Here is a 26,211-nt window from a genome sequence, read left to right on the forward strand (position 1 = left end):
ATATTAATAAACGCAATCGTAAGCATTAACTCTAAATAAAAAAAAAATTGAGATTATGAAATGTAAAATGCCTAACTAAAGCCTTTGAACATAAGCTAATTAAGACTCAAAGAGCTATGGAAAGAATAATGAAGGGAATGACAATAATAGACAGAAAAAGAGCAATATGAATATGAGAACAAGTTAAAGTAAAGGATATTCCAACATGTAAGAAAAATAAATGGACATCTGCAGGGTATACAGTATAATGAGAATAATAGATAATAAATGGACATTAATAATAACAGAATGGGTCCCTAGAGATTGCAAAATAAGCAGGGAAAGGAATAGAAGACGATTGATTAACGAACTAAAAAAAGTTTGAAGGTGTGGACTGGTATAGAATGATCATAAACAGACGTGTGTGGAAGAACATGTTTTGCATTGAACTAGTAACGACTGATTATATATATATATATATATATATATATATATATATATATATATATATATATATATATATATATTGTCACGCTCGGAAGGGAGAGAAAATAGCCATACCTAGGTGAGAGGGGTTACCGGGAGAGGATCATTCGGAAACCACACTAACCCACAAATTGCACAACCAGCAAGTTGTAGTTAGGGAAAGGGGAGGGGGTGGGAAGGGCTGAATCTGTGCGTGTGTATATCTATCTAATATTTAGACGTCAATTTTGACGGGTCGGGTACACTAATAACTTTGATAATAAGCATTCATTCGCATGCAAGGGGCCAAGAGTTTATGGGCTTGTCGAGGTAGCTTCCGCGTAATGTCCTTCCCCAATACTGCTTAAGAAACGACAAGTAAATAGATGAAAGCTTAGATAAAATTCTAGGACCAAGAAATTGAAAGCAATTCTTAAAAGTATTATGATAGCACAAAGACCACCGCCTATCATAAAACATTATTATTTTAGTTACAACGCTACCTGGAAAAGAAGACTCCAAGAGGGAAAGTATCGGAAAGAAAATAGAGAAAAAAATCGAATTAACCTTACATGAGAAATAATAAGAAAATTGAAATATATTAAAATCAGTAACAACGTTTACTGGATCTCTCATATATAAACTATGAAACTAGATTCATGTCAACCTATTCAACAGAAAAGCATTTGGAACAAGTCTGAAGTCCCGAAGTTGTGCCGATTCAACCACCAGATTTGTGAGATCATCAGTCAACTGAAAAAATAACCCCACCCCTCAAAAATATGTTGGAAAAGACTGAATATATAACAGGTTTGTGATCAGATTTTCGGATTGAAATAGGTTAGATAGACCATATTGGATATTGTTAATGGTATATTAAAAAAAAAAAAAGAGTGAGGGTACACTCGGGCACACTATTCTGTCTTGTTTCTCTTCCTCACGTTATTTTGAAGTTTTCATCCTATTGTTATTTTCAAGTTTTTAAAGTTAATGTATGCAAGGTTTATATTAATGTTATTAACATCTCATGTAGTTTTTTCTTATTCCCTTTTCCTCTCTTGGCTATTTTCCCTGCTGGAGCCCTTGTGCTTATAGCATCCTGCCTTTCCCTCTATTTCTTTCTCTCTCTCACACACACGCATACTCACGTACCGATTAATAATGATTTGGACCTAAACCATTATAGTTTATTTAAGTGAGCAGAAATAAGGCCAAAGAGAGAGAGAGAGAGAGAGAGAGAGAGAGAGAGAGAGAGAGAGAGAGAGAGAGAGAGAGAGAGAGAGAGAGAGAGATCATTGATTTTATTACTGTCTGTCATGAAACTGATACACAACCATACAAAAACACACACAGTCATATTGATTATATTACAGTAATCTGAATCATATTTCCTTTTGCCGCTCTATTAGAGAGAGAGAGAGAGAGAGAGAGAGAGAGAGAGAGAGAGAGAGAGAGAGAGAGAGAGAAAGTTTTTGTCTAACACGATCTTCTGTTCGAGGAGAGAGAGAGAGAGAGAGAGAGAGAGAGAGAGAGAGAGAGAGAGAGAGAGAGAGAGAGAGAGAGATTTATTATTGTAGCCCAAGTTGCCATACAGCGTTTTTAGTAGAGAGAAAGAGGTACGATCTTGAGTTCGGTCGGGGGAGAGAGAGAGAGAGAGAGAGAGAGAGAGAGAGAGGGATTATTGTTGCCTATGTTGCCCTATAGCAGTTTTTAGCAGAGAGAGAGAGAGAGAGAGAGAGAGAGAGAGAGAGAGAGAGAGAGAGAGAGAGAGAGAGAATTACCTTAGCCTAAGTTGCCATACAGTGTTTTAGTTTACACACACACAAAGAGAGAGAGAGAGAGAGAGAGAGAGAGAGAGAGAGAGAGAGAGAGAGAGAGAGAGAGAGAGAGAGAAAGAGAAAGAGAGAGAGAGAGAGAGAGAGAGAGAGAGAGAGAGCTTTCTTTCTTTCTTATTTAGCTCAAACGCAATGCTAAGCATTTAGAGACCCACAAATGCACACGGTATCCTGATTGACATTTGCTATATGAGAGAGAGGAAGAGAGAGAGAGAGAGAGAGAGATAATATAATATGATATCGATTTTATCTTCATACACTATCACACAAACCCATCGTTTTCTCCACGTTGAAAATCCCCGGGTCGTGACGTCATGCGCCCACAACTGCGCGATTCCCCCGCCCTCTATGTAGGCGTCAGTGAACTATGCAGTGATGAGTAGATCGACGTAGTGCTAGAGCTGTTTCGTACAATTTTTGTAAGTATTATCGGGTTTTTACGAGTTGTCTTTTCTAGGGGCGTGATTATGAATGTATGGGGAACGTGTGGTGATGTTTAGATTATTAAAATTACTCACGGTGTTCGTATGGCGAAGAGAAAAGGAAAGACTTTGTGTGCGTGAATTCGCCCGTGACCCGGACCGTCGTAGTGGCGCGCCCATCGCTTTTGAGGTGACCCATAATGGTGTTGCTATTATATATTTATTAAATTAGAATGTATTTATATATAGTTATTTATCGTGTCATTGCGCCTTTGTAATTAATAGCAACCATTGCGTTCGGTGTGACTTCGAATTACTAAGAAGAAAATATAGTTTGCTTTTCTTAACCCCCCCCATTAATATCTCGCGCTCTCTCTCTCCCTCGCGCTCTCACTCACTCTCTCCTAGTCTCTTTCTCTCTCACACACGGAAATGGCCGCATAAGTTGGCCTACTACCTGCTGTTTGCTCTCATGGCCCACTTTCCCGTCGTGAGGTCTCGTCCATTAGTATTGCCCCTCTTGTTTTAAATGAAGATTTCGGATTCGTCTGCCTTCACTAAAGGTACAAAATCATCTTTTAGTTCATTTTTAGGTCAGTGACCGAGTGAAAATTTTACTTCGTAGAGCCTTTCCCTAAGCTTGTCTTGCATAGGCCTATTGTAGCCGAAATTCTTTCGTATTACTGGTTTCACCTTGCGTAGGCCTAGGGCTACCGTATCAAAATTGACTTAAGTCCAATTTGGCGTTATCTTAATTATTTATTAAAGGTCAGCGAAGTTCTTTTTTTTGTTTTGGTATGGTAGCAAAGGTATATTTTATTAGATATAAAAGTCGCCTTGCATAGGCCTATTGTAACTTATATACTTTCGCATTACTGGTAATCTTATCAAAAATTACTTTAAACCCAATTTGGCGTTATCTTAATTGTTTATTAAAGGTCAGCGAAGTTCTTTTTATTATATGGTAGTAAAGATATCTTTATTAAATATAAAAGTTGCCTTGCATAGGCCTATTAGCCCAAATTCCTGCCTATTACTGGTGTTTACCTTGCATAGGTCTAGGGCAACCTTATCAAAAATTACTTGAAGACCATTTTGGTGTTATCTTGATTATTTATTAGAGGACAGCGACGTTCTTTATATTAATTATATGGCAGCAAAGGTATCTTTATGAGATGTAAAAATTCAGTAAAGTTTGTGTCTGCGGTTACGTCCAATAAATTTGGCACGGAGCATGATTTATGCTTCTAGGCTTACGAGTTAAACTATCCAGTGATATATAGACATCCGATAAAGGACAACTAGTCTTTCTTAACTTCAGGGCTACTCGCAGGCCTATATCGAAATTTCACTGCTCAAATTGCATAGGAAATGAGCTTATGGAATATATTTCTCTGTTTATTTAGTATATAAATTCCTACTTTAGTAATATGCTTTTTTTTTTTACTAAATATGGTATGAGTTGAAATATTTATTTGATTATTACTTAAACAGTATTAGACAAATTCTTTCACAAGCAATTCTGTAAAATTAGTTGAAATGCACAATTAGGCCTATGTTTATGTTTAAGGCAATTTTTGATGCTTGCAAATTAGACGCTGAGGTCAGACTAGGATGAGACTTAGATCATCCTGTAATTAAATGTTCTGTATTAGCCTGTCATGAAAATAATTGGCCAATGATATTGTCGTGTGATTTATAGTTAGTCTTAAATGCCACCCAAAAATTTTGAGAGGATCCTGCTGTAACTTTATGCAGCAGGATTTTTTTTTTTTTTTTTTTTTTTACATATATTTACATAGAAACCGTACGGTCCTTTCCAAACCTAGCTAAGGGCAATGTATCCTCATCTTTTATATTTTTTACCAATAACACGAGAAATAACAAAAATATACATGCTGTACCTTTTTGAGCGTGCTAAATTGAAATGTTACGTTTACTGCTGCTGTGTTGTCTTAATCAAAATGAAAAGTCATTAAAAAAAGATAAAAAAAAATATACAGCAATATTGTACAATTTGAGTGAGCTTCATTTCCTCATGGCCTGGCCTCCTCTCTTTCAGGGACCATAATGGAGGACGGACTTTTAAGCTTGAAATGGAACAACCATAAGATAACATTTTGTGAAATTCTCAGGACACTAAGAGAGAAGGTGAGTTGTCAGCAAATTTTATCTTAACATTTTAGCTATGCTGTATATCAAATTTTTGTTGAATAAGAGTCTAAGAAATTGTGCTTCAAAGTTATACATCTGTTGGTAGTACATTAATGCTGATTTTGGAAGAATTTTGTAATGTGTTTACTAAACTTGTCTTTACTGTATACTGTTTTGATCTAATTCTAATAGGAAGTACTGTATTTAAAGTGTTGTACAGATTGATTGTGTACAAATACTTATGTATTTAAGAGAGATGCTTTGTTTCGTAGGAAGGTATAAAGCAATCAAGAATAGTACAGTATTGAAAATGTTTTAGCACAGTAACCCCATTAATGTTTCATTGTTATCATTTTTACATAGGTATTTATTTCTGTGAACAATTGGTTGTGCTTTCTATACAATGCAAAAGTAGCTCTTCTATAGCTTTATAAGAAGAACTGAAATGTTTCAGATAATAATTTAGAGATTTCCACCAAATCCTTAAACATTCAAACTTGCAGAATTTGAAAATTACAGTTCAAACTTGCTATTATTTATTAGCATGCAGCTCATGTTTGAAAGTACAGTACAGGGTGCATAGGGCTTGAAATTATTTCATGAGATTGAAGGGATCTTGACACCAATTTCTTTTTTTGTTTCCAGTCGAACTACACTGACGCTACAATAGCTGTGGAGGGGAAATTTTACCCAGTGCATAAACTTGTATTAAGTACTTGTAGTGAGTACTTTGAGGACATTTTTGCTCGTACCCCTTGCAAATCGCCTGTGATAGTACTCAAAGATGTGCGGAGTCAGGATATGGATGCGCTCCTGGACTATATGTATTTGGGTGAAGTGAATGTAAACCAAAATGACTTAGCATCGTTATTAAAAACTGCCGAGTGTTTAAGAATTAGGGGCTTAGCTGTACCTGATGAAGAAAACACAAAGTCAAGAAAAGCCCCGTCGGACGAAAGACACGATAGTCCACCACCAAAGAGAAGACGTCACGATGATACGTCTAGGCCAGTTACCCCGCCAGCCTCGGTCAACACCAAAACGCCGACCCCTCTACCGTCACCTGTTCAGCCCCCATCTGCGCTATGTTCTCAGTCATCCCCAGACCACTTAGATTCAGACCCTCCTCCTCATATAGTGAAAGTGGAAATGCAAGAACATGATCAGGAAGACGGTTTTAGACAAGACAGTTACGAAGGGTCAGTGAATGAGGAGGGGGGAGGGGATTATGGGGCAGACGTGTCTAAGGCTGAACATGATCCCGAAAGTTACGGCAGCAGTTCCTTTCCTGGTCCCTCGTTACAACCTGGGGTAAGTTATGCAAATTCTTGTGTTCACTATTCTGTCTTTGCTGTTGTCTCTACATCTTGTCAAGGCTTTTCAGGACTTCGATGTTATGTGCCCTTGGCTATAAAGAAATAAAAACCTGTATGTATTCATTTTAAGAATTGTAATAAGATCTGGAATTGAATGAGACTGATGTTATCAGCTCGGCATAATTTCTTAATTGAAAGAATATAATCTTGAATGTTTGTTGGTCCCAGTTAAGAAAAATTGACTGCACAACTGAAACGAGGATCTAAGTACAGTACTTTACTGCAGATCAGATTTCTGTCTGTTTGTGTAGGCTAAGCCTGAGTTAGGTGGGACCAGGACAGCCTTATGGGAGTTGTGAATTTTGCCTTGGTTAGATTTTAAAGTACATAATTATAAAATGGTTACTAAGAGACTTGATGGCAGTAGCTTTCCTTCTCTCTTTAGAGGTATTAAGGGCTGTGTTAGCCTCTAGTCTTTGGTCAGAATGGAGATGAGGCTTTACTGTGGAAGTAAAGTGCTGTCAATAAGCAAGGAATTCTTTAACAAAACCCACAACATTTTGATCAGTAATAACCATGAGATATTCTCATTTAAATTTTCTCTATGTGGATAGTATTGATAAGCTATCAATAGATTTTCATCACACGCTTTTACAGTAAAGTAGTTCATCAGTACAGTAAGTCTTCAGGTTACATCGATTTTGACTTTTGTTGATGAAATGCATCTCCCATGTACTAATTGCATTTTTTTTCAATTTATTATCAATGTCCTCCCATGGATTTTTTATTCCCAGTTACAGTATGTCTACATCACAAAGTATGCTTTTGAGACTTCATATGACGACTGCTGCATTGGTGTAGGTGATTGACTTTGCTCTCACATACATTGATGTATTTAGTTATGTTCTTACTTCAAAACATAATTTATAGCACATCATAAGTACAAATCTCCGTTGTAACCTGAGGAGCTACTTTATTGTAATTTATATATATCCCATTGGATTTTACTTGGGTTGCTAGGGTGCATGATTTTCAAACAGCTGTTTGAATGCATTGTTAGTAGGTCTGTTTTCAACTAAAATAGAGGTCACACTTTTAATTTTTATCCAAAAAAAATTTTATTGGACTGCTTAGTATTTTTCTTGGTCTTCATTTTGAAAATTGTTTGGAGTACAGTATACAGTCTTAAGGGTTCTGGAGAAAATGTGCTTTGGTGTATCACTATTGTGCTTAAATGTACTGTACAGTATTGGTCAATTTGTAGTTATGTACCTGATCGTGTGGGCATGAGTAATGTATTCTTATACATGATAAGTGCGAATTGTGTTGTCCAGTTCGATTTTTGGTCAGTAACTGTGATTTGTGGTTAACCTGTATTTAGGTATATGATAAAATAAACTTGCTCAATATAGTTTACAAAGAAAGTGCATACTGTACAGTATAATTATATGACTTGCATTAGTTTGTATATAGTTTATTTTGATATATAAATATAAATTTTGTGTAATTAAAATATATTTCGCACTTCTGCCAATGGGAGCAACGAGGTTTATTCTCTCCTTGTCTTTCTAAAGGGAGATGCTGTGTAACTACCATATGTCACAAGTGGTACAATATAGGCTTTACTTGAAGGGTTATGAGGCATTCTTTCAGCCCCTAGCTGCACTCACTTTTTTTCTATTATACCTTTGTTCCCACTTTCTGTCCAACTTCAAATCTTACTTCATTGGACAAGTGGAAGGTTACCCACCCAGTTATACATGGGTGCTTGATTGATAATTTTCCATTTAGTACACAAACAATGGTAAGGATTTGTTTTTATGCCCCAAAGAGGTACGAATTAAGAACTTATGGACAAAGAACAAATCTTTTATGCAGCCAATAATTTGCTGAGAGTAACAAAAGACAAGGAGGGTTGTGAAGATTTCTTGCATGCACATCCTAGATTAAAGGGAACCCAGGTTATTATTTTTTTTTGTGGCAAATGTTTTATGAAGATTGTGGGCAACAGGGTAGAGCCTTGGAGTAGGAGGTTGTTATTGTTCCTGGACCGGTATACCGTTTATTGGTATTCCCTTAAATTTTCAGTGTTATATACTGTTATCATGATCAAATTGGAAATTTATTATGCAGTACATGGTAATTTTGTTCAGTAGGACATGGACTAGCTGTTAAAATTTTTATAGAAATGTGGAAAAATTTGGATATATATATATATATATACATACACACGTTAGGAGGTTGGTTATGGTTGGGCAAGAATGCAACAAAAGTAAAAAACAAACTGAATGTACTTGTATTTGCTATTTAACAAAGTACTGTATAGTATTATCTCCTGTTTATCAGTTGAGCATTGTTGCTTAAGGTAGGGCTTACAGTTTTGCTTCTTGGTCAATCTCTTGATAAGCTTGGAATGAATGGGATGTTAGAGAATTAGATTTGTATGTGCATTATTTTGAAACTTAGCCAAAGCAGGAAAACCATTAAATGTTAATGGTACTGTATGCTTAGATAGCAACTCTGTTACCAAGTAACTGAAATAACCCTCTCACCCAAAGGTCCATTAGACTACTCCGTTTGTTGAGAGATTCCTTATTATTCGTCTATATTCCAAATGGGCCTGACATATATTATAATTTTTTTTTTTTTTTTTTTTACAAGCTAAGCTACAACCCTAGTTGGAAAAGCAAGAAGCTGTAAGCTCAAAGGCTCCAACTGGGAAAAATAGCCCAGTGAGGAAAGGAAATAATATAACAAGAGAAATAATGAACAATTAAAATGAAATATTTTAAGAACGGTGACAACATTGAAATAGATCTTTCATACATAAACTATAAAAAAAAAGAATAAAAAAAGAGGATGATAAACAACATAGAATGGTTTACCCTCAAACTAGTGAACTTACAACATAGAATGGTTTACCCTCAAACTAGTGAACTCTAACCCAAGATGGTGAAGACCATGGTATAGAGGCTGTGACACTACCTATTACTAGCGAACAATTGTTTGATTTTGGAGTGTCCTGATCACGCATTCAATATATATGACCGCACCATCTTAACTGACCTCTTTCTATTCGTAGAATTACTGGTTCTACTCTCAAGGCTTCTTTTATGGCAGTTTCGCAGTCTCTTTCTCCTTGTTACTCCAAAGATTAGACCTAGGATGTTCATTTCAGCAGCTTGAACTCTAGACTTCAGTTTTTCTGTCAGGGCCCGTGTCTCAAAGCCATATGAGTATACGCTTCGGGATTTAGTTGAATGTTAAAAGTTTGACCTTTCATGAGATATTTGTCTCTTTAATAACAGATGCATTGCGCTTGCATTTCACTATACAGTATTTATTTTTTCGGTTAATTTCTGGCTCAATTTTTCCGCCTGAAGTTATGAAACCGCAGGTATAAATAAGAACTATTTCTTCTGGTGGCAGCATAGGCCAACGATAATTCTTCACCAATTTGGTTTTGCCTTACAACCATGTAATCAGTTTTTATGTAGTTTAATTTTAATCCTTCTTGGGTTGAAGTGTAATCCCATAGTTTCATTTTAATTTTATAAACTTCTTTGCCACTGGTGACCTCCACAGAATCATCATCATATCCAAAACTCTTAATGGGAATTCCCCTGGTCTACTGTATTGGGTTTATTACATACTTATGTATACAATATAAAGAAGGGGACGGGGAGTACACTACCCTGCCTAACCTCAGTATTGATGTTAGAAAGAGCCTCTTCACCAGCTATAGCATTCTTGTGATCATTATAGTTACTTTTAATTGCTTTTTAGTAGCAGTTCAGGGACCCCATACTCTTGCAGTCCTTCCCAAAGTTGTTGTGGAGCTGTTGAAAGCTTTCTTGATAAAAAAAAAAGCATAGATGTTGGTCTTGATTAAATTCCGATTTCTTTTCAAAGGAGATTCTTAAAGTAGATCTCTGATATACTGTACTGCACCTGGTCTGAAGCTGCATTATCTTATAGCTTGTCCTCTATTACCAGTCTTGCTTTTCTCTAAAATTCTTTACTAGATTTTACCTATATGGTTTATAATTAATATTTCTGAAACAACCTAAGCCTAAAATTTGTATGGTGATGTCCTCTGTTTGTTTTGAATTTATATCTTGCATCTCGTCATACTTTTCATGTATATCATGGGATACATTATAGACTGTAACTGTATGATTGGATCCAGAATTTTACAAGAGACCAATTAGGATTTATGTCTAGGGTGTTTCAATATGAGTTTAGGTTTAAATTTTCAGCAGAATTACAGATGCAGTTTTGTAACATTTTATCAACTAATGATTGCTTACCCTCTTAGATTCTGATACAGTACAATCCTTTGAGATTCTGATATTTGCAAGCGATTTGATTTGTAGAAGTTTTTTAGTTCCCTTCAACTGTGTATTTATACAGGTACTTTAGTTATTTTCCCTTTTTGAACCTTTTAAGATTATTAGTACATTTAGCTCCAGAATAAAACTAGATTTGTGCCATTAGAAAAATTAGATGTTCACAAGTTAGTTAAGGGGTAGATAAATTTCTAGTATGCAAGATCATGAAGAATAAATTCCCTGGAAGTGATTTAAGGAAAATACATTGTTGCCATACCTTTAAAGTTATCGTGAAATATTTAACTGATAGTATCTGAAAAAGGTTAATTAGATGACTTTAAAAAGAAAGTTGCTGCCAAACAAGACATTGATTGTCTTCTTGTTGCTAGCTGTTTGACATTAGGTGCAAATGTTGGGCATTTATTGTAACACCAAGACCAAAGAAAGAAGTTATATTGGTTTAACAACACAACTTCAGCTGTGCTTGCGGTGTCTATGGAGGGATGTATGAATAGGCAATTATCTTAGCTATAACAACAAAAGAGAGAGAAAACATGCGGTCTGCTTTTGCATCTCCCTATGAGAACTAATTTCTAACTTTGGGAGGGTAATCTTTGGCATTGCCTTGAGCATAATCAAGAAATTAAATGGAATGTAGTTGGAAGGTACACTGCTAATTGTATCTTTTCAAGTGTATAAATCCTTATGATCCTTTCGGACCCCAAGAAGTCATACTGTGTAAAACTGCTTTCTTTCTCTAAGGTTTAGCAAGATTAGAGTGGGAATTCACTTAGTTTTTAGTAAGGCTTGTTAGGAGTTAGTTCACTGGAAGAGAGCTAGACATACTGGAGAGTTACAAAATTCTCAGCTATTACCGTGCTAGGCGGTATATCTTTGCATTCCATGTTTTCCAACAGTTATACTCATATAAGCGGATGAGCAACTTGGTGGAGTAATGAGAGCTTCGGGCGTGGAGGATATGCCCCCCTAAATCTCAATGGAAGCAGGCTGATGGATTGGGTTTAAGGCAATGGACAAACTGTCTCTTCGGCCTTTACTCCTGTTGCCTGGCGGTTGATCGTACTAGAATTAGTACAGTATGGATTGGCAAGGGTCACTTGCCTTAGTTAGAAAGGAACTGGCTATCCTTTGATGTATCTAGCCAATGAATCCTCTATGGATTTAGTTAGTTATGGAAAGAGAAGATGAAAGAATGGCCCCAGTCCCGGGCATAGCGGGGAGCTAAGAATCTCCCGGTTTATAAGTATTAAAGAAAAATTGAAAATAGGTATTTGGAATGTTAGAACCATGAATCAGATTGGGAAGTTACAGCAAGTGGAGAGTGAATTTATGAAATATAGTTTGGATATCTTGGCTGTAAGTGAAACGCATTGTAAGGGGATTGGTAAGGAAACTTTAGACCAAGGCAATATAGATATCTACCTAGGAAGATCAGATGGAACTAGAAGAGAAGAGGTAGGAATGAGGATGAGACCAAGAGCAGAAAAGGCATTAACCGAGTGGAGAGCTGTAAATAGTACGTTGTTACTTGGCAAAGTTCAAATCAAAGCAGTTCATTATGAGTATTATAGTTTACTACGCCCCAACAAATGGTTCCCCTGAAGAAAGGAAAGATCAATGCTATGAAGACTTGCGGAGTGTAATAGATGAGATCCCAGAGAGAGAGATGAAAATTGTGATTGGCGACTTCAATGCTTAAGTGGGAAGGAATAATCAAGGGATAAAGAATGTGATGGGTGTCGAGGGTCTTGGTAAAGTTGCAAATGAAAATGGAGGACATTCCATAAGTTTCTGTTCAACAAACAATCTTGTCATTTGAGGTAAGCTTTTTCAACACAAGTATACATGGACTTAACCGTTAGGCAATTACAAAAATCATATAGACCACATAGCCATTAATAATGAGAGGAGGAGGACTCTCAGAAATGTCAGGAGCTATAGAGGTGCAGATATTGGTAATCACCAGCTCCTCATTGCCTCACTGAAATTAAAACTGAAAGCAACCAACAGAAAGGTAGATAGAATACCTAGGTTTGATACAAATAAGCTTTTAGAAGAAGAGCATAGAGAAACATTTGCAATTGAATGTAGGAATTGATTTGCAGTCTTAGAGATTTTAGGAGACAAAGAGCAGACAATTAATGAAGAATAGTGTGATATTAAGAACATATACCAGACAGTTGGTATTTAAGTCTTGGGACGCAGTTACTAAGAGAAAGCCATGGATATAAAATGATACTTGTGATACTAGAAAAAGGAGACGAATACATAAATTGATTGTTGAAGGTTTTTGACAAAGTAATGAAAATTACAAGGTAGAGCTTGCTAAGTATTCCAGTATTGATAACGAGGTCAAAAGAAAAACCAGGAATTACTACAGAGAATATTTAGAAAGTAAAGCAGATGAGGCTGACGAAGCTATAAATTCAGGAAGCGGCTATGGTATAAGAATTTCTCGTAGAATTATTAATGAAATCTCAAAAAGAGAGATGGATCTGTTATATCAACTGATGATGAAGGAAGATAACATTGGGTAGGAGATATGATTGATTGATATACCTGAAGCTGTTGAAGACCTTGATGTGCCCACAAAGGAATTTAGTGTTTTTGGAGTCAAAGCTATCTTGAAAAACTAAAGACATGGAAAGCCCCTTGGATGCGATAGAATAAGTGCCGAGATGATACTTGCCGGAAATGAAATGACTGACAGACTACTTACAAGATTATTTATAGAATGTGGCATGAAGAGGCAAGACCTGACGAATGGGGGAGTTAGGAAACTGGCAAAAAGAGGAGACGACTGATTGCAATAATTACAGAGGCCTAACACTTAATGTCAGTTATGAAAATATATACAGTGATGCCTCAGCATACAAAAGTAATCCGTTCAGGATACGGTTTCGTATCCTGAGTCGCGTTTTACATGTAAATAGCCTAATCTGTTCCAAGCCTTACGAAGACACCTTTTCTTTCATAAACACGCTAACTGTAGTAATAAACATGCAATGCAGCCATTTCTATCATTCAATAATTAACCCAACCGTTAAAAACAGCCTAATCCATTCCAGAAACCATCTTGAGATTATTCAATAATGTAGTTATAGCCTAGTTATCCCCTCCAAGCCCTAAGAAAACAGTCGGTTTTCTTTACTGCTGTATAAAAATTATAGTACTGTATGTAAAGCATTTGGATCAGTGAAGGTGTATTGTTACCTGTACACCTAAATTAAGGGTTGATACCCTGAAAAAAAAAGGTACTGTACTCTCGGCGACGAGTTGGGATCTCGTAAGCTTTTCGTATCCTGAAAATTTTTTCGTATACTGGGGCATAAAAATCTTTGTATTGCTTTTCGTACCCTGAATTTTTCGTAAGCAGAAACTTTCGTGTCCAGAGGTATCACTGTAGTATGCTTTTTAAAGAGACTGGAGGGAAAGATTGATGAAGAGCTTAGATGAACAAGCAAGATTTAGAAAAGGTAGAAGTTGCACTGACCAAATTTTCATTTTGAGACGTACAGCATTGCGTAGAATATAAAAATCCACTTTTGATGTCCTTTTTGGGCTATGAAAAAGTCTTTGATAGTAGGCCTATGCATCGGCCAATTTTGTGGAGAGTCCTCCGTTATGGAATTTCTTTTAAATATATAAATTTGATTTATTCTGTTCATGGGCATAGCAAGTGCAAGGTCAATGTTAATGGAGTCGTATCAAATGTATTTCCAGCGAACAGCAGAGTACTCCAAGGGGATGTGTTGTCACCTATGTTGTTTAACCTCCTCATTGATTTTATAATGTATAGAACAGTCTGAGATGGTGGAGAAGGATTGGTAATAGGAATTAAGCAGACCTACAGTATGCTGAAGAAGTTGTCCTTGTTAGCCGATCACCACAGGATTTGCAATGTTTGCTTATCAGAATGCATGAAATATCACATGAGTTTGGGCTGAAGATAAATAGAAGAAAGACAGAGTATGCAATGGAAGATGAAATATCATGAGGAGTAAGGATTAATAAGGTAGAATCATTTAAGTACAGTATTTAGGAACTATGATCTCCAATACAGGGTCTTTAGAATTAGAGTTTAGTGAAAGATTGAAGAAAGCAAATCAGACAATAGCTAGGTTAAGTAAAATTTGGAAATCGAATCTCCTGAAATTACATAAAAAAAATCGGACTATATATCAGTTTATAGTGAGATTGGCGTTACTCCATGGACATGAGTCATGGTATGACAATGAAACAATCTCCAATAGATTTAGTAGATTTGAGAACCAACCCCTCTGAAGGGTATTGGGAGTTAGAAATCAGTACAGGATTAGAAATTAAACTATAAGAGAGATTACTTGAGTACCATATGTGGATGAGATCATGATGAGGGGTAGATGGAGATGGTTTGGGCATGCTCTTTGCACTCCCCAAGAGAGATTAGTTCACAAAACGTTCAGCTGGGCTCCACAAGGGACTAGAGTTGGAAGACCCAGGCCTATATGGCTGAGGACTATGAAGCCCGAAGTAGGAAATGATGAATGAATTAGTATCAAAGTAGAAGCTGAAGATAGAGACGACTGGCGAAATCTAACCGAGGCCCTTTGCGTCAATAGACATAAGAGATGATTATGATTATTGAGTAGCCTGTAAATATTTATCCTTTGGCTGAACAGCATTTATTTTATTGTAAATAAATATATATATATATTATATATATATATATATATATATATATATATATATATATATATATATATATATAGTTAGTAATACTGCAAGCCATATATATTGTTAATAATACTGCAAACCTGGAAGATTATTATTATTATTAATATATCGTTTAACCAGACCAGAGAACATCCGTAATTCTCAAATTGGTACTTCAATATTGATGATTGTATTAAATCTTGATTGTTGTAAGTATTGCAATTACTGTACATAGATTTAATAATTATGTACATTGAAAATTTCCTGCATTCTAATAACATTCTTTTAAAGATATCGTGTAAATTACACTATACAGTATATTTAACTTGAAAACTGCACTGAAACAAAAAATTAAAGACTGTGAGGAATGTTTTGCATTCTCTAAAGATTTACCAATTCAATCATACCACTTGTACATGTTGTTTTTAATGTAATGAAGAACCACACAATCCAAGAGTTGGCTTAGAATATAAAGTGTGCATTATTGTTGTCTTCATTATTTGTTTGTCATTTATTGAATATGTAGCAAGTCACTGACAATGAGGCTTCTGTTCTTATTGGCTTTATTTCATTTAATAATCAAATTTTAGGGATCAAATATATTTCAATGGTAAAAGTGTAGAATAAAAACTCGATTTGTTAAACCCTGCTTTGTTTTTATGAGAATAATTTGTAGGGTCTCATTAAACACTTGTAAAGGTCTTGGAAATTTAAATTGTCATGTGAAGTATGTATTTTGTTGATTACTAAAAATAAGCTTGTAGATGAAGTTGACCAATGAAGCACATCAATTACTGTATTTGCCTATATGGATACGCATAAATGATGTATCTTGGACGAAGTGTGACGGCTAGATATGTGAATTATAACTAAGTGGTTGGGTTTAACATTTTACAACTAACCAGATGTAGTCAACCTGCAACCAATATCCAGGTTTTAAATAACCAATGATTTTTTTCTTTCTGTTTTCAGGGAGATCTTACTTGGGAAGAAGGAGACTCTAGTAGTTTCCCCCCTGAAACTTTCTCCAGTGATGTTCCGGCGGGCCAGCAACCTCAAGGGGTGAGTGTGAATTTTGCAAATTTCCAGGAAGTACCTCTCATGCTTTACTTGCACCAGACTGGGTTCTAGGTTTTACAGTATTTATTTAGTTTTTTTTTTCTTAGGCACATTTTGAAATTTTATGGTACAGAGTTTGTATAAGAGTGCTTTTTGTGTAGGTTTATTTTGGGGGCAGATTTACAGCCTACTGTAAGAGTTAGGATATATACTCCAGTGGTATGCAGTATAGTACTACTTTACTTAAGTTTGCTCTAGTAGGCCATTACTCATTTAATTTTCATTTAGTGATTTAGTCAGTGATTATACTCGATTTACAATGCAGGATATTAGGTGACAGGTGCATTCAAGTTCTTATAACAAAAGTACATTTTTTTTCAGTATATAGTCAGGATATATTTTATTTGTTTGTTTTTTTCCTCAACTTTTATTAAAGTAAATTAATCTCCCATCCATATTGCCTTTTCTTGATGCGACATAACTTTATTGTTTGGATTTTTTTTTTTTTTACAAAGATAGTAGTTCCTTCTTATGACAGTTACACAATTTGGGAATTTGATAAGTAAAGTACACCACAGTAGTTAAGTTTCCTTAGGTATGAAATGCAGGATAATTAGCGAGTTAAGTATGTTATCTTATGAAGGTATTTCATATACTCTACTGTAATGATAAAAATATTTTGGCATAGGCAATGATTTAAGTTAACATCTCAGCCTGAGAGGTACTTTCTATTTGTTATGTAGTGGCTATAAACCCATTGTTAGCAGAGTGCAATTTCTTTTAGATGTAGTAATCAAAGAAAATATTGCTACACTTGCATAATAAAGGTATTTTTGCATACTGTAAAGATTAACTCTGTTTAGTAGGGTTTATAGCCAAAATACTCTTTTTAAATGGTGTGTTCTTATGTGTTGAAATAAATCAGTGTACTCACATTAATGTAATTGGCTTTTGTTCAGGATGAACTTGGATTGCTATGAAAATGAAAGGGGTGTGAAATGGGTTTTTTTCCAATTAAGAGTGCTTTTTACAGAGGTAAAGATTTTGTATCAATGCGAGGGAAAAATTTGTTGTAGCTCCACATCATCTAATGAAAACAATGTTGCAAGTACGCTGTTGTGCGGTACGGTGTAGGATTTTCTTATCGTGACCCCATAATATTTAGGTGTTGGGGTTGTTAATAACAAAAGCAGGTTTGAAGCATATTCACTTTAATTTGAAAATTTAGGTCTTTCTCCGGTATAATTGGAAGGTTTTATCAGAAAAGATATATAAGAAGGACTCTTTTCACCGGCCGCCACAGGTCGACCCAGAAAATAAATTTGTCTGAAAGGTTCTGGTTGAGATTTTGGTTAATTTTGGGAATTGATAATACCCAATTTTTTTTTTTTTAGTTTTGTTTATGAATGTTACCATTAATGTGTTATTATTTGATCACACAAAAATGCTTATGCTGTCTTGTTTCCAAATTTAATGCTGAGTGAATCATCTCATATAGCTTAACAAACTGATGCAGACTACACCACAGTATTTACAGTAGTTTTGAAAAGCATAAGGTTTTGGATTTGAATATGCAGTTTGAAAGAGTAATATTTTCTTATGCCTTGAAAATTAAATTTAGTTACCGGTATTTGTTCTGTATAGTAAAGATGGAGTGCCAGAAAGTGAATATTTTAGGTCATGGTACAAGGGGTGAGGGGAATGTCTGTCTACATGAATGTAGAGCTAATGGAAGTTTAACTTAATTTTTTATTGTATAGAGAACATATGATTATTAGATAAAACTAATTGGTTTGGTATGGAATGCTGTATTGGGAAGATTTTGTTGAATAATAAAGTTTACTTTAGAAGGGAACCTTTTGTGGAAATTTCATGTTGGGTTTTGTAATTTTTAACTTGGGTTTTTCGTGACCTATTGTGCAAACGAAGATGCTTTATTGTCTGTATTTTAGCTAGTATGAGTAATAAAAGTGTACATAAAAACATTTATATAAACCAAATGGTTTTCAAGCTTAGGAAATGAATGATTCAAAATGTTTTTAAACATGGAAATGTCACAAGTAACACAGACTTGTTCTTCAATTGGTCTTATTGTATATATGGAGTCATTGATTTATGATTTTTAGTTATGTATGGATTAAAAAATTAATTATTCTTTATTTTGTTTTAAAAGAACAAGTTTGCTATTTATATTCCTCTACAAGAATCTGTCCCAGGATAACCTATGATAAAAGGAAAATTGTTTTCACTATTAGGAAAAATATTAATTTTAACAATGAAATGGAAAATTCAGTTTGGAGACTTCATTTCATGAAATGACTTTCAACTTGTAAAAGTTAATAAAGTACGATGAGCTTATCTGACTTTGATAGTGGTCGGTCAGGATAGATATAGTGTAACAAATTTGGTCCTAGACCTGTAGGGTTTCCACATGCCTCCAGCTCATCATCGTTTTTACTGTATGTCTTACTGATACAGTATTGTTGTAATATGGCCAGATGTTCTGAATATGGTGTTAGTAGATGATGATAATTATAAGAGTTTTAATTTTTCTAATTCTACTAGTAACAGTCAATTTTTGATGATCTTTTTTAAGTTATTGACAGTACAGTACGAGAATAAGAGATCTATCCCAGCTCTAACATTTTTATTATTTTGAATTCTGCTTAGGATATCACAAAAAAGAAGTCGGTAGGTTCATGGGCAAGTCCAGTTATTGTAAACACCTAATTCTTGTGCGTTTTACATTTGGTCATCAATGTCCTATAATTTTTCAGGGGTTAAAAATCCTCAAGGTTTACCCAATGATATTTACTGTCTTAGTACATAGCCTAAATTTACTTGCTTTCAAGTATACTGTAGATTCATGTGACATGCATTTTTTGTTTCCCTCAATTAGGTATGATCTTTCAGTATTAATATACAGTATATGCGTCAGTTTCTATTATCCCCCATGCCTTAGTTTGGATCTTGGGTCTGTTGAGTCATTGAGGCTTTTACACAAATTTCCTTCCATACTATGGCATTTTCATTGAATTGTATCCTGTGGGGCAAGTGGCGTTTGGTCTGGATACCATCTCAAGTTCCATTTGGATTTATTCCATAAAACGCATAGTAAAAATAAGTTAGTGGGGGGAAAGAAAAGAGGAACCGATTAGACTAGTTGTTGATCTCTCTCCTTTCTTTAAACATTGCTGTATATCCTCAAAAGGGGTCTAATGCCTTCTGTAGATGTATTTAGGTAAATGGTGCAACCTCTTCAATGATATCCTTTGGTATTTTAGTGAAGCCTAATTAACTAACCATTGGAATGTATTTCGTATCTATATTTACTACCCAGGGTTTTTTTTATAGCAACTAGGTAAGATTCCATCAATCGGCAAAATTGAAGGCAGTTGTCTTGAACACAAAATGCTTCATCTAGGCGTAACAATAAGATCTTTGTAGCACCTTTTGGCCTCCAGTTGCACTTATTTTTTATTTTTTTTACTTTGCCTCTCTAGCTTTCTTCTATCATGCTGTCCAATCTCTTAACTTTAACCAAACACATTTTTGCAAGTGTGGCTTTTACTGGCACTGAATTCCCTGGCCCCAATAACAGTCCAATCTGTCCAAATTCTGTACTGTTTATCAAATCTTTGCTTCATGATTAGGTATTTGGAAACATGTCAATGAATGCATGATACTAATGATGTATGAGCAATTGCCAAATTATGCACTTTGCAATTTTTTTTAAGTTAGACCGCAGAAAGTCTTAAAAGTTTACTACTATGACCACCACCAAAACTGCAAACTTCGATGAAAAAGCATAATGCTACAAATCTTATGGGTCTAAGGGAAAAGTAGCCCAGTACAAAAAAAAAAATGATGGAAAGAGAAATAACAATTAGAACTACAGTAGACTACATACAGAGGAAAGTAGGGAAATTGTTTTTGAAAATAAGGATCAAAGATGAGGACCTTAAAGAAATATCTTATTAATAAATCATCAAGTATCCTTTGCTCTTCTAGTAAGCCTGTCTTATACTCGTTGGAAAAGTATAACGGGAAGGGAAAATTGTTAAATTTTATTAGCCTACCTTCTAATCGGTAAATTACAACCTATGGCACAAGGAAGTCATGTTCTTGGATTGAAGGAGTTTCTTTATTGAAGAACTGGATACTAGAGCTGAAGAGTTTCTTTTGCTGTTATTTTGTGGGCAAGTAGCCACTGAACAGTTAACCGAAGTTACACTCATAAATGAGTATATAAAGTTGTTTGTTCAGATAGATGATGAAAGTGGATGCGTAAGGGATATTCTGTACATGATTATATGGTGTATTTGTTGGAAAGAAAAGAGCTTTACCTTGAAAAGGATCTAATATCAAACTCTGGCCAATCCTTAAATGGTCCATTAACCCTCAAGTGGTAGTACTCTTAATGAATGGTTGACTTTTCAAAGGGTTTAGAGTACAGTAAACTCTTTTTGCTCCTACTCTTATACATAACCATTTTTTCTCTTAGAATGGGTATATGTCTTCTATGTTGGGAACAGCCATTGAATCATTAAAGAGGTATTTGGTTATCACGAGGTAGTGTGGGAGGGAAGCCCCCTCCACCCAATGGCACTGACCAGCCACTTTTGTCTTTGTACAAAACCGGTACAGATGTAACATCGCATTCATCTTTCGACTGTTGGATCTTTTCTTACATTGGTTTGTTATAAGTGTTGGTCTTATATTATTGAGTGCTCTCACCTGTAAACTTGTGGTGAAATGAATTCTGTTCTGTAAAAGATACAAACCTTCAATACCCCATATCTTGTGTACCTTTTGGAGTCTTACTCTCCTTATACTGAAGACAATGAACTCATAACTCGTCCCTTTAAGGTAATATTTCTACCTAGGAAGGGAGTTAAGTCATTTGGACTTTAGCCCGTAGCTCTGTATCCGATAGTGAAAATTATTTGTCTGGTAGGTTCGCATGGTGTCGACATTGTTCCTTGATTGTGATCCCTGTGTTGCTGTGTCATTGATTGTTTCTAGTGTGCTCCTATTGTCAGTCCCCCCTCCCAAGTTTAGTGGTTTGTGTTAGGGCAGAGGAAGCTCTCGTTGCTTCCTCCTTAGAGGGAAAACTGTCATCAATTGTCAAGACCTCACCCTCTGTGACATAAAGGAGAGTTCACCATCTCATCCACCTGTCTCTCTTCCTTGCTCCATTCCTTTCATTGGACGTTTCCTCGAAAAGATGACAACGAAGATTTTTGCTTGTGAAGGCATTTTTGCTTAAAGTTCCTTGGAACTCTCGGACTAATTATTGATTGCTCTCCCTTCAAGAGGGAGTGACATTAATCGTCCGCTAACTGGTGCCTTCGGGGTCGGTCAAGCTATCGTAAATCAGTGTTACAGATACATTTGTTGCACAGGGAACAGGTGAGTGGTCCTACTCGAGGTGAACATGAACGCTATAAGCTAGGGTAAGGGTGTGAGCATATGCACTTAGGTCTTGTTTCTATGATGATATGGTGGATTGTGCCTTACCCTGATGTGCTCTTTCCCATACGGAACTCGCTCACTAACTACTACCTGTTGGCTTTGGTTAGTAACCTGGAGCTTGGTGTGACAGCCAATGGAGTTTCACAAGATGCAGGTGAATGATCCTATCTGTACTGATCTCCAGCACTGTACAGTAATGTAATTTGATAAGGATGTCCCTATCTCTAGCTCCTAATGCTGATAAGCTCACACATCAACTTATACCTTTGAGGTCAGTTAGTGATCTTGAACTTGGTGTGACAGCATCACTGTTTTATCGGTTGCAGGTCTTAAGCACCGTACAGTAGGCCAGTATAGATATACTTAACGTTGCTGCTAATGCTGCTACATAATGTATCCAATGAAGGTCACACATCGGTCTTTACCTATGGGGTTGATTAGCGATCGGGAGCTTTGGCTAATAGCTACCGCTGTTCACCTTTGAGCTGCTACAGGGTGTTCTCATTAACCATTATAGTTGCCGTCGGTTCTTATTGGTGTTAGGTGATCTGGCCTTATGAAAAGAACACGAACATCCAGGTCTGGCCTTATGAAAAGAACAAGAACATCTAGGCAATTGAGGGAAAGGATAGGCTGTTATGTAAAAGTTTGTTGGGAAAAGATGGTTCCTACCTGTTATCTGATCTCATGTTAATTAGAACACCTGGCTGTTGATCCAGCACAGCTGTACCAACCTGAGGAATCGGCCTCAATTACTTGTACCGACAGGGGATTAGGCCTGCGAATGGGGTTGGCAAAGTGTTCAGGGAGGTTGAGCACTCACAGTGTACGTAGCTGATCAAGTATTGCTTTGGTCTCTGCTTGCACAAACTTCAAAACCTTCATGTAGTGAACCGTACCAAGTCAGGCAGTAACTGGTGTCTGCTTAGGGCTTCTGAGCATTGAGCCAGGCTGACCATGCCTGGTCACCAGATGCTACACTAGTGCTCTTGATACCTGCTACCAGATATTGTTTCCCAGACATGAAACGAGAGTGGTCGGCCTGATTCTTGATTTGCCTCTCAATTATAAGTTCTTAGTTCCATTTGGATTTGAGCTTTCATATTTTACGGAGGGGAAACAAACTCATAACGGGTTGGCAAGCACACAATTTCTGTCCTTGTGGTACTGTTGACTGATTAATACATGGTCATGGTAGCCCCTTTTGGATAGAGACAAAGGTTGCACTAAGGCTTTGATATGTGCTGGACTCATCATCTACCTTACAGAGGGGTGATGTTAAGATAGTTGGGGAAGGGGATGGTGTGTATTGGCTCTCCTTCAAGGGCTTTGGTCTTTGGTGGGAGACCATGACCAAGCCTTTTAGCTAGTGGTTGAGGAAAGTCCTGGCCTTCTCCAAGGCACAGCAATGACCCCTAGCAGCAGCTTCCTCAAATAGGGTTGGATCATCTCCCCTTCTTACCCCTCTCAAGTATAGTCCTGGAGGAAGAAGGGGACATAGTGGTATGTCCACTGCTGTCAGTAAGGGATGCCTTGCCTGGCACATTCCCTCCCTCTTCCATCCAAATCTGTTCTATACCTACCTTCCAGGTTCCATATCTGGATGTGTCAGGTAGAACAATTTTTTTTTTCTTTTTTATGATGTCTGGTACAACCTATAGCCTTCTTCTGTTGGCTCTTTATGAGCTGTTGCAAAGACAGAGCACAAGTCTGTACATGTCTTGGCTTAAACAGTACCTGTACTTGTTAGGTTGCGTACATTTGGAACTTTTATTCTGCTCTCAGCCTTGAGATACGAAGATTTCATGCTTTTGGTTACTCATTGTATGTGTAGTTGTAGTGCATGCAGGCCTTCAGTCATTCTGAAAGGCCTCTTCCATTTCTTTGGTATTCACACATGTTCACCAGAACCCTAAGCTTGGGCTGTTTGGAATGAACTCTTAAGAAATCTTTTTTTGACGAGATTGGGATTATTCCTTGTTCTTATTATGATTTGACTATTGTGATGATAGCAGATTTCACATCCAAGCAAAAGACAAATTTCTTGGAATGTTTTCCTGACATGTATCACAAACTCAGAAGTAGCACACCAGTTCCTGGTCAGTAGTTACCACCGAATCAGTTGTGGTTACAAGGAAAAACTTTTGGCAAGGGGAGAAGTAAGAGTTTGTGCTTTTCCTTCCCTCTCGTGTTTTCTTCGTCAGGCACTCCTTAGTAGTAAGAAGCAGCAGCAGTGGTGTAGGAGGCCTCTCGTAAATGTTTCTCAGGAATTCTATCGTGTTCTCATGTCCTGTGGGAGTAATTGAAAGATCTTCCCCGTTGCCCGTACCTTTGAGCTCAGTCTGGTGCATCCGTAGGCCTGGTTTTGGTGAACATTGCCTTTAATTTCGTAATTTTTTTCGTGACATGAAAACGAGCACAGAACACAAATTAATAGAGACAGCTCATTCATACGGTAACCCCTTTAAAAATCAGTTAAAGTTGAGAAGAAGACATGTAAGTAATGGCCCTAGCTCTTGGAAAGCTGCTTTTCCCCTTCTGAAGGGAGTATTCACTCGTCCAAGGAGTTGGTCGAGCGGTTGTGAACCCAGTGTGGCAGTTTGCTCTTTGGATTGGACAAGGGTGAGACGTTTTGCACACTATTTATTCATGCTGTGTCGAGAAGCGTCCTTGTCCCTGAAGCGCAGCTCTCTTGCCAGGAGGGAGTAACGGATTTTACCCACTGAGCGACTCCTTCAGGGTCCATCAACCGGACTGTGCCCCTGGTGGGACAGCTACTGCTGTGACATTGGTTGCAGGTGGGAACACACACATCGTTGCTAGCACTAGGGCTGGCATTGGTAGCTCATTTTACGATTGTTTCTCCAGTAATGGATCAGCTATACCTTGAGCTCACTCCTGACGTACCCAGACAGTAGGTCGTAATGGTCTTAGTAACCTCACTGTCCAGTGAAAATGGACCATGTTCATCCACTTACCTTCCATGGGACATATTTGGCCATGTATTTTGCCAGCTCCTAGGTACAGTAGATTTCTCGCGAGCGACTACTATGGGAGTCTCTGAGAAGGTCTTTCTCTGGCTGCAACAATTTTCTACAGATCATGTAATTCTTTGCCTGCCTCTGCAAAAGCAGCCACTTGGTAAATTTTGGATCTCTTTCTCGGGGGAACAGTCTATGCTCAAAGAGCTTCGAGCAGTCATGCATACCCTGGGACTTACTCTATTTTTAGAAGGGTCTCTGCTTCAGCAAGTGAATTGAAGAAAAGAGGCCTCAATTTTGTGTGGATCTCTCCTCATCTTGGGGATGTCCGTTGTTGAAGGGATCTTTAAGCAGTCTGTCTTGCCTTTCATGGAACCTAGGCCCCAGGTGGGATTTGTCCTAGTATTTAGGCCACTGACTCATGCTCCTATTGCTAACCTGAGGAGGACAAAAAATGTTTTCTTTTCTCTGCATTGGTAAGTGTTTTGGGCTCTTCATAATGTTAAACTGGAGAGGGGGAGTGTTCTGTCAGTGTTTTTGTCTTGCAGACTATCTTATCTCTGTGTTAGGTTACCTGGTATCTCATCAGAGCATTGCAGTGCTGCTATTTGAGGACGACTCAACATATCTTGGGAGAATGTCACAGCCTTCTTTAACCCTGGCAGAAACAAGAAAAAAAGTGTTGAAACACTTGCTTCTGGCTTGGTGAGAGGGCTTCATTAAAGACATGACTGGTCAGTGCCGCATCTCTACTATCTTGGATAACAACTCGACGCAGCAAATAAATCCAATTGTTTTTTCACGTCAATCATCAGACCAGAAAGTCAGAGCAAAAGTTATTTTAGCAAGATTCCATATTGGTTATACAGTACAAGATTGACCCGTGGATTTTAATGTGAACACCTCTCGATAATTCGAAAGCATTGTGGTGGTGGTACTATGTTAAGCATAGGGGATATTTTTACCAAATGCAGTGTCTTAAGAAGGCAAAGAATTTGGTTTTAGTCAGAAAAATGTCTTATATCAGATTTTGAGAGTTTCTCGGAGATTTTGATATTTTTTTGAAGCATAGATTTATCACAAGTTTTTCTCTTTTTTTTTTTATCATTTGATATACAGTATTTTGTATTTCATTCCTCACAATTTTATTCATGCGTAAGAGTAAAATTTGACTCATTTGGTTGGTCAATCTGCTCCTTTTAAAAACCAAGTGTAGCTTTGTCATTAGCCTTGTGGTTTACATGTCATCATACTTTGGATTTGAAGGTGTTGAAATAGAATGTAAAATTTGACTCATTTGGTTGGTCAATCTGCTCCTTTTAAAAACCAAGTGTAGCTTTGTCATTAGCCTTGTGGTTTACATGTTATCATACTTTGGATTTGAAGGTGTTGAAATAGAATGCATCTCTTCTAAGGTAAAATGACTGGCTCTTCTACCTCTTTTGTTCTTCTTGTGGGGCTGCAGAAGCCACAATTTT

At 36.8% G+C, this 26,211-nt stretch overlaps 1 protein-coding gene across 4 annotated transcripts in view; it reads left to right on the forward strand.

Annotated features, from left to right (window-relative positions):
- The first annotated feature begins 2,555 nt into the window (after nt 1-2,555).
- The window catches only part of LOC137621661 (zinc finger and BTB domain-containing protein 14-like), a 72,186-nt gene continuing 48,530 nt past the window's right edge, over nt 2,556-26,211 (forward strand). Inside the window, exons 1-4 of one of the 4 annotated variants that reach the window (XM_068352149.1) lie at nt 2,556-2,698; nt 4,764-4,852; nt 5,501-6,166; nt 16,191-16,280. In XM_068352149.1, coding sequence (XP_068208250.1) covers nt 4,772-4,852; nt 5,501-6,166; nt 16,191-16,280 — 837 coding nt within the window. In that variant the 5' untranslated portion in view covers nt 2,556-2,698; nt 4,764-4,771. Of the gene's footprint in view, nt 2,699-2,741; nt 2,892-3,108; nt 3,265-4,763; nt 4,853-5,500; nt 6,167-16,190; nt 16,281-26,211 lie in introns of those variants that run through there. The other 3 variants (XM_068352150.1, XM_068352151.1, XM_068352147.1) reach the window with 3 other exon arrangements.

The sequence above is a fragment of the Palaemon carinicauda genome, chromosome 28 (genome assembly GCF_036898095.1).
Source record: "Palaemon carinicauda isolate YSFRI2023 chromosome 28, ASM3689809v2, whole genome shotgun sequence".
NCBI classification, from domain to species: domain Eukaryota; kingdom Metazoa; phylum Arthropoda; class Malacostraca; order Decapoda; family Palaemonidae; genus Palaemon; species Palaemon carinicauda.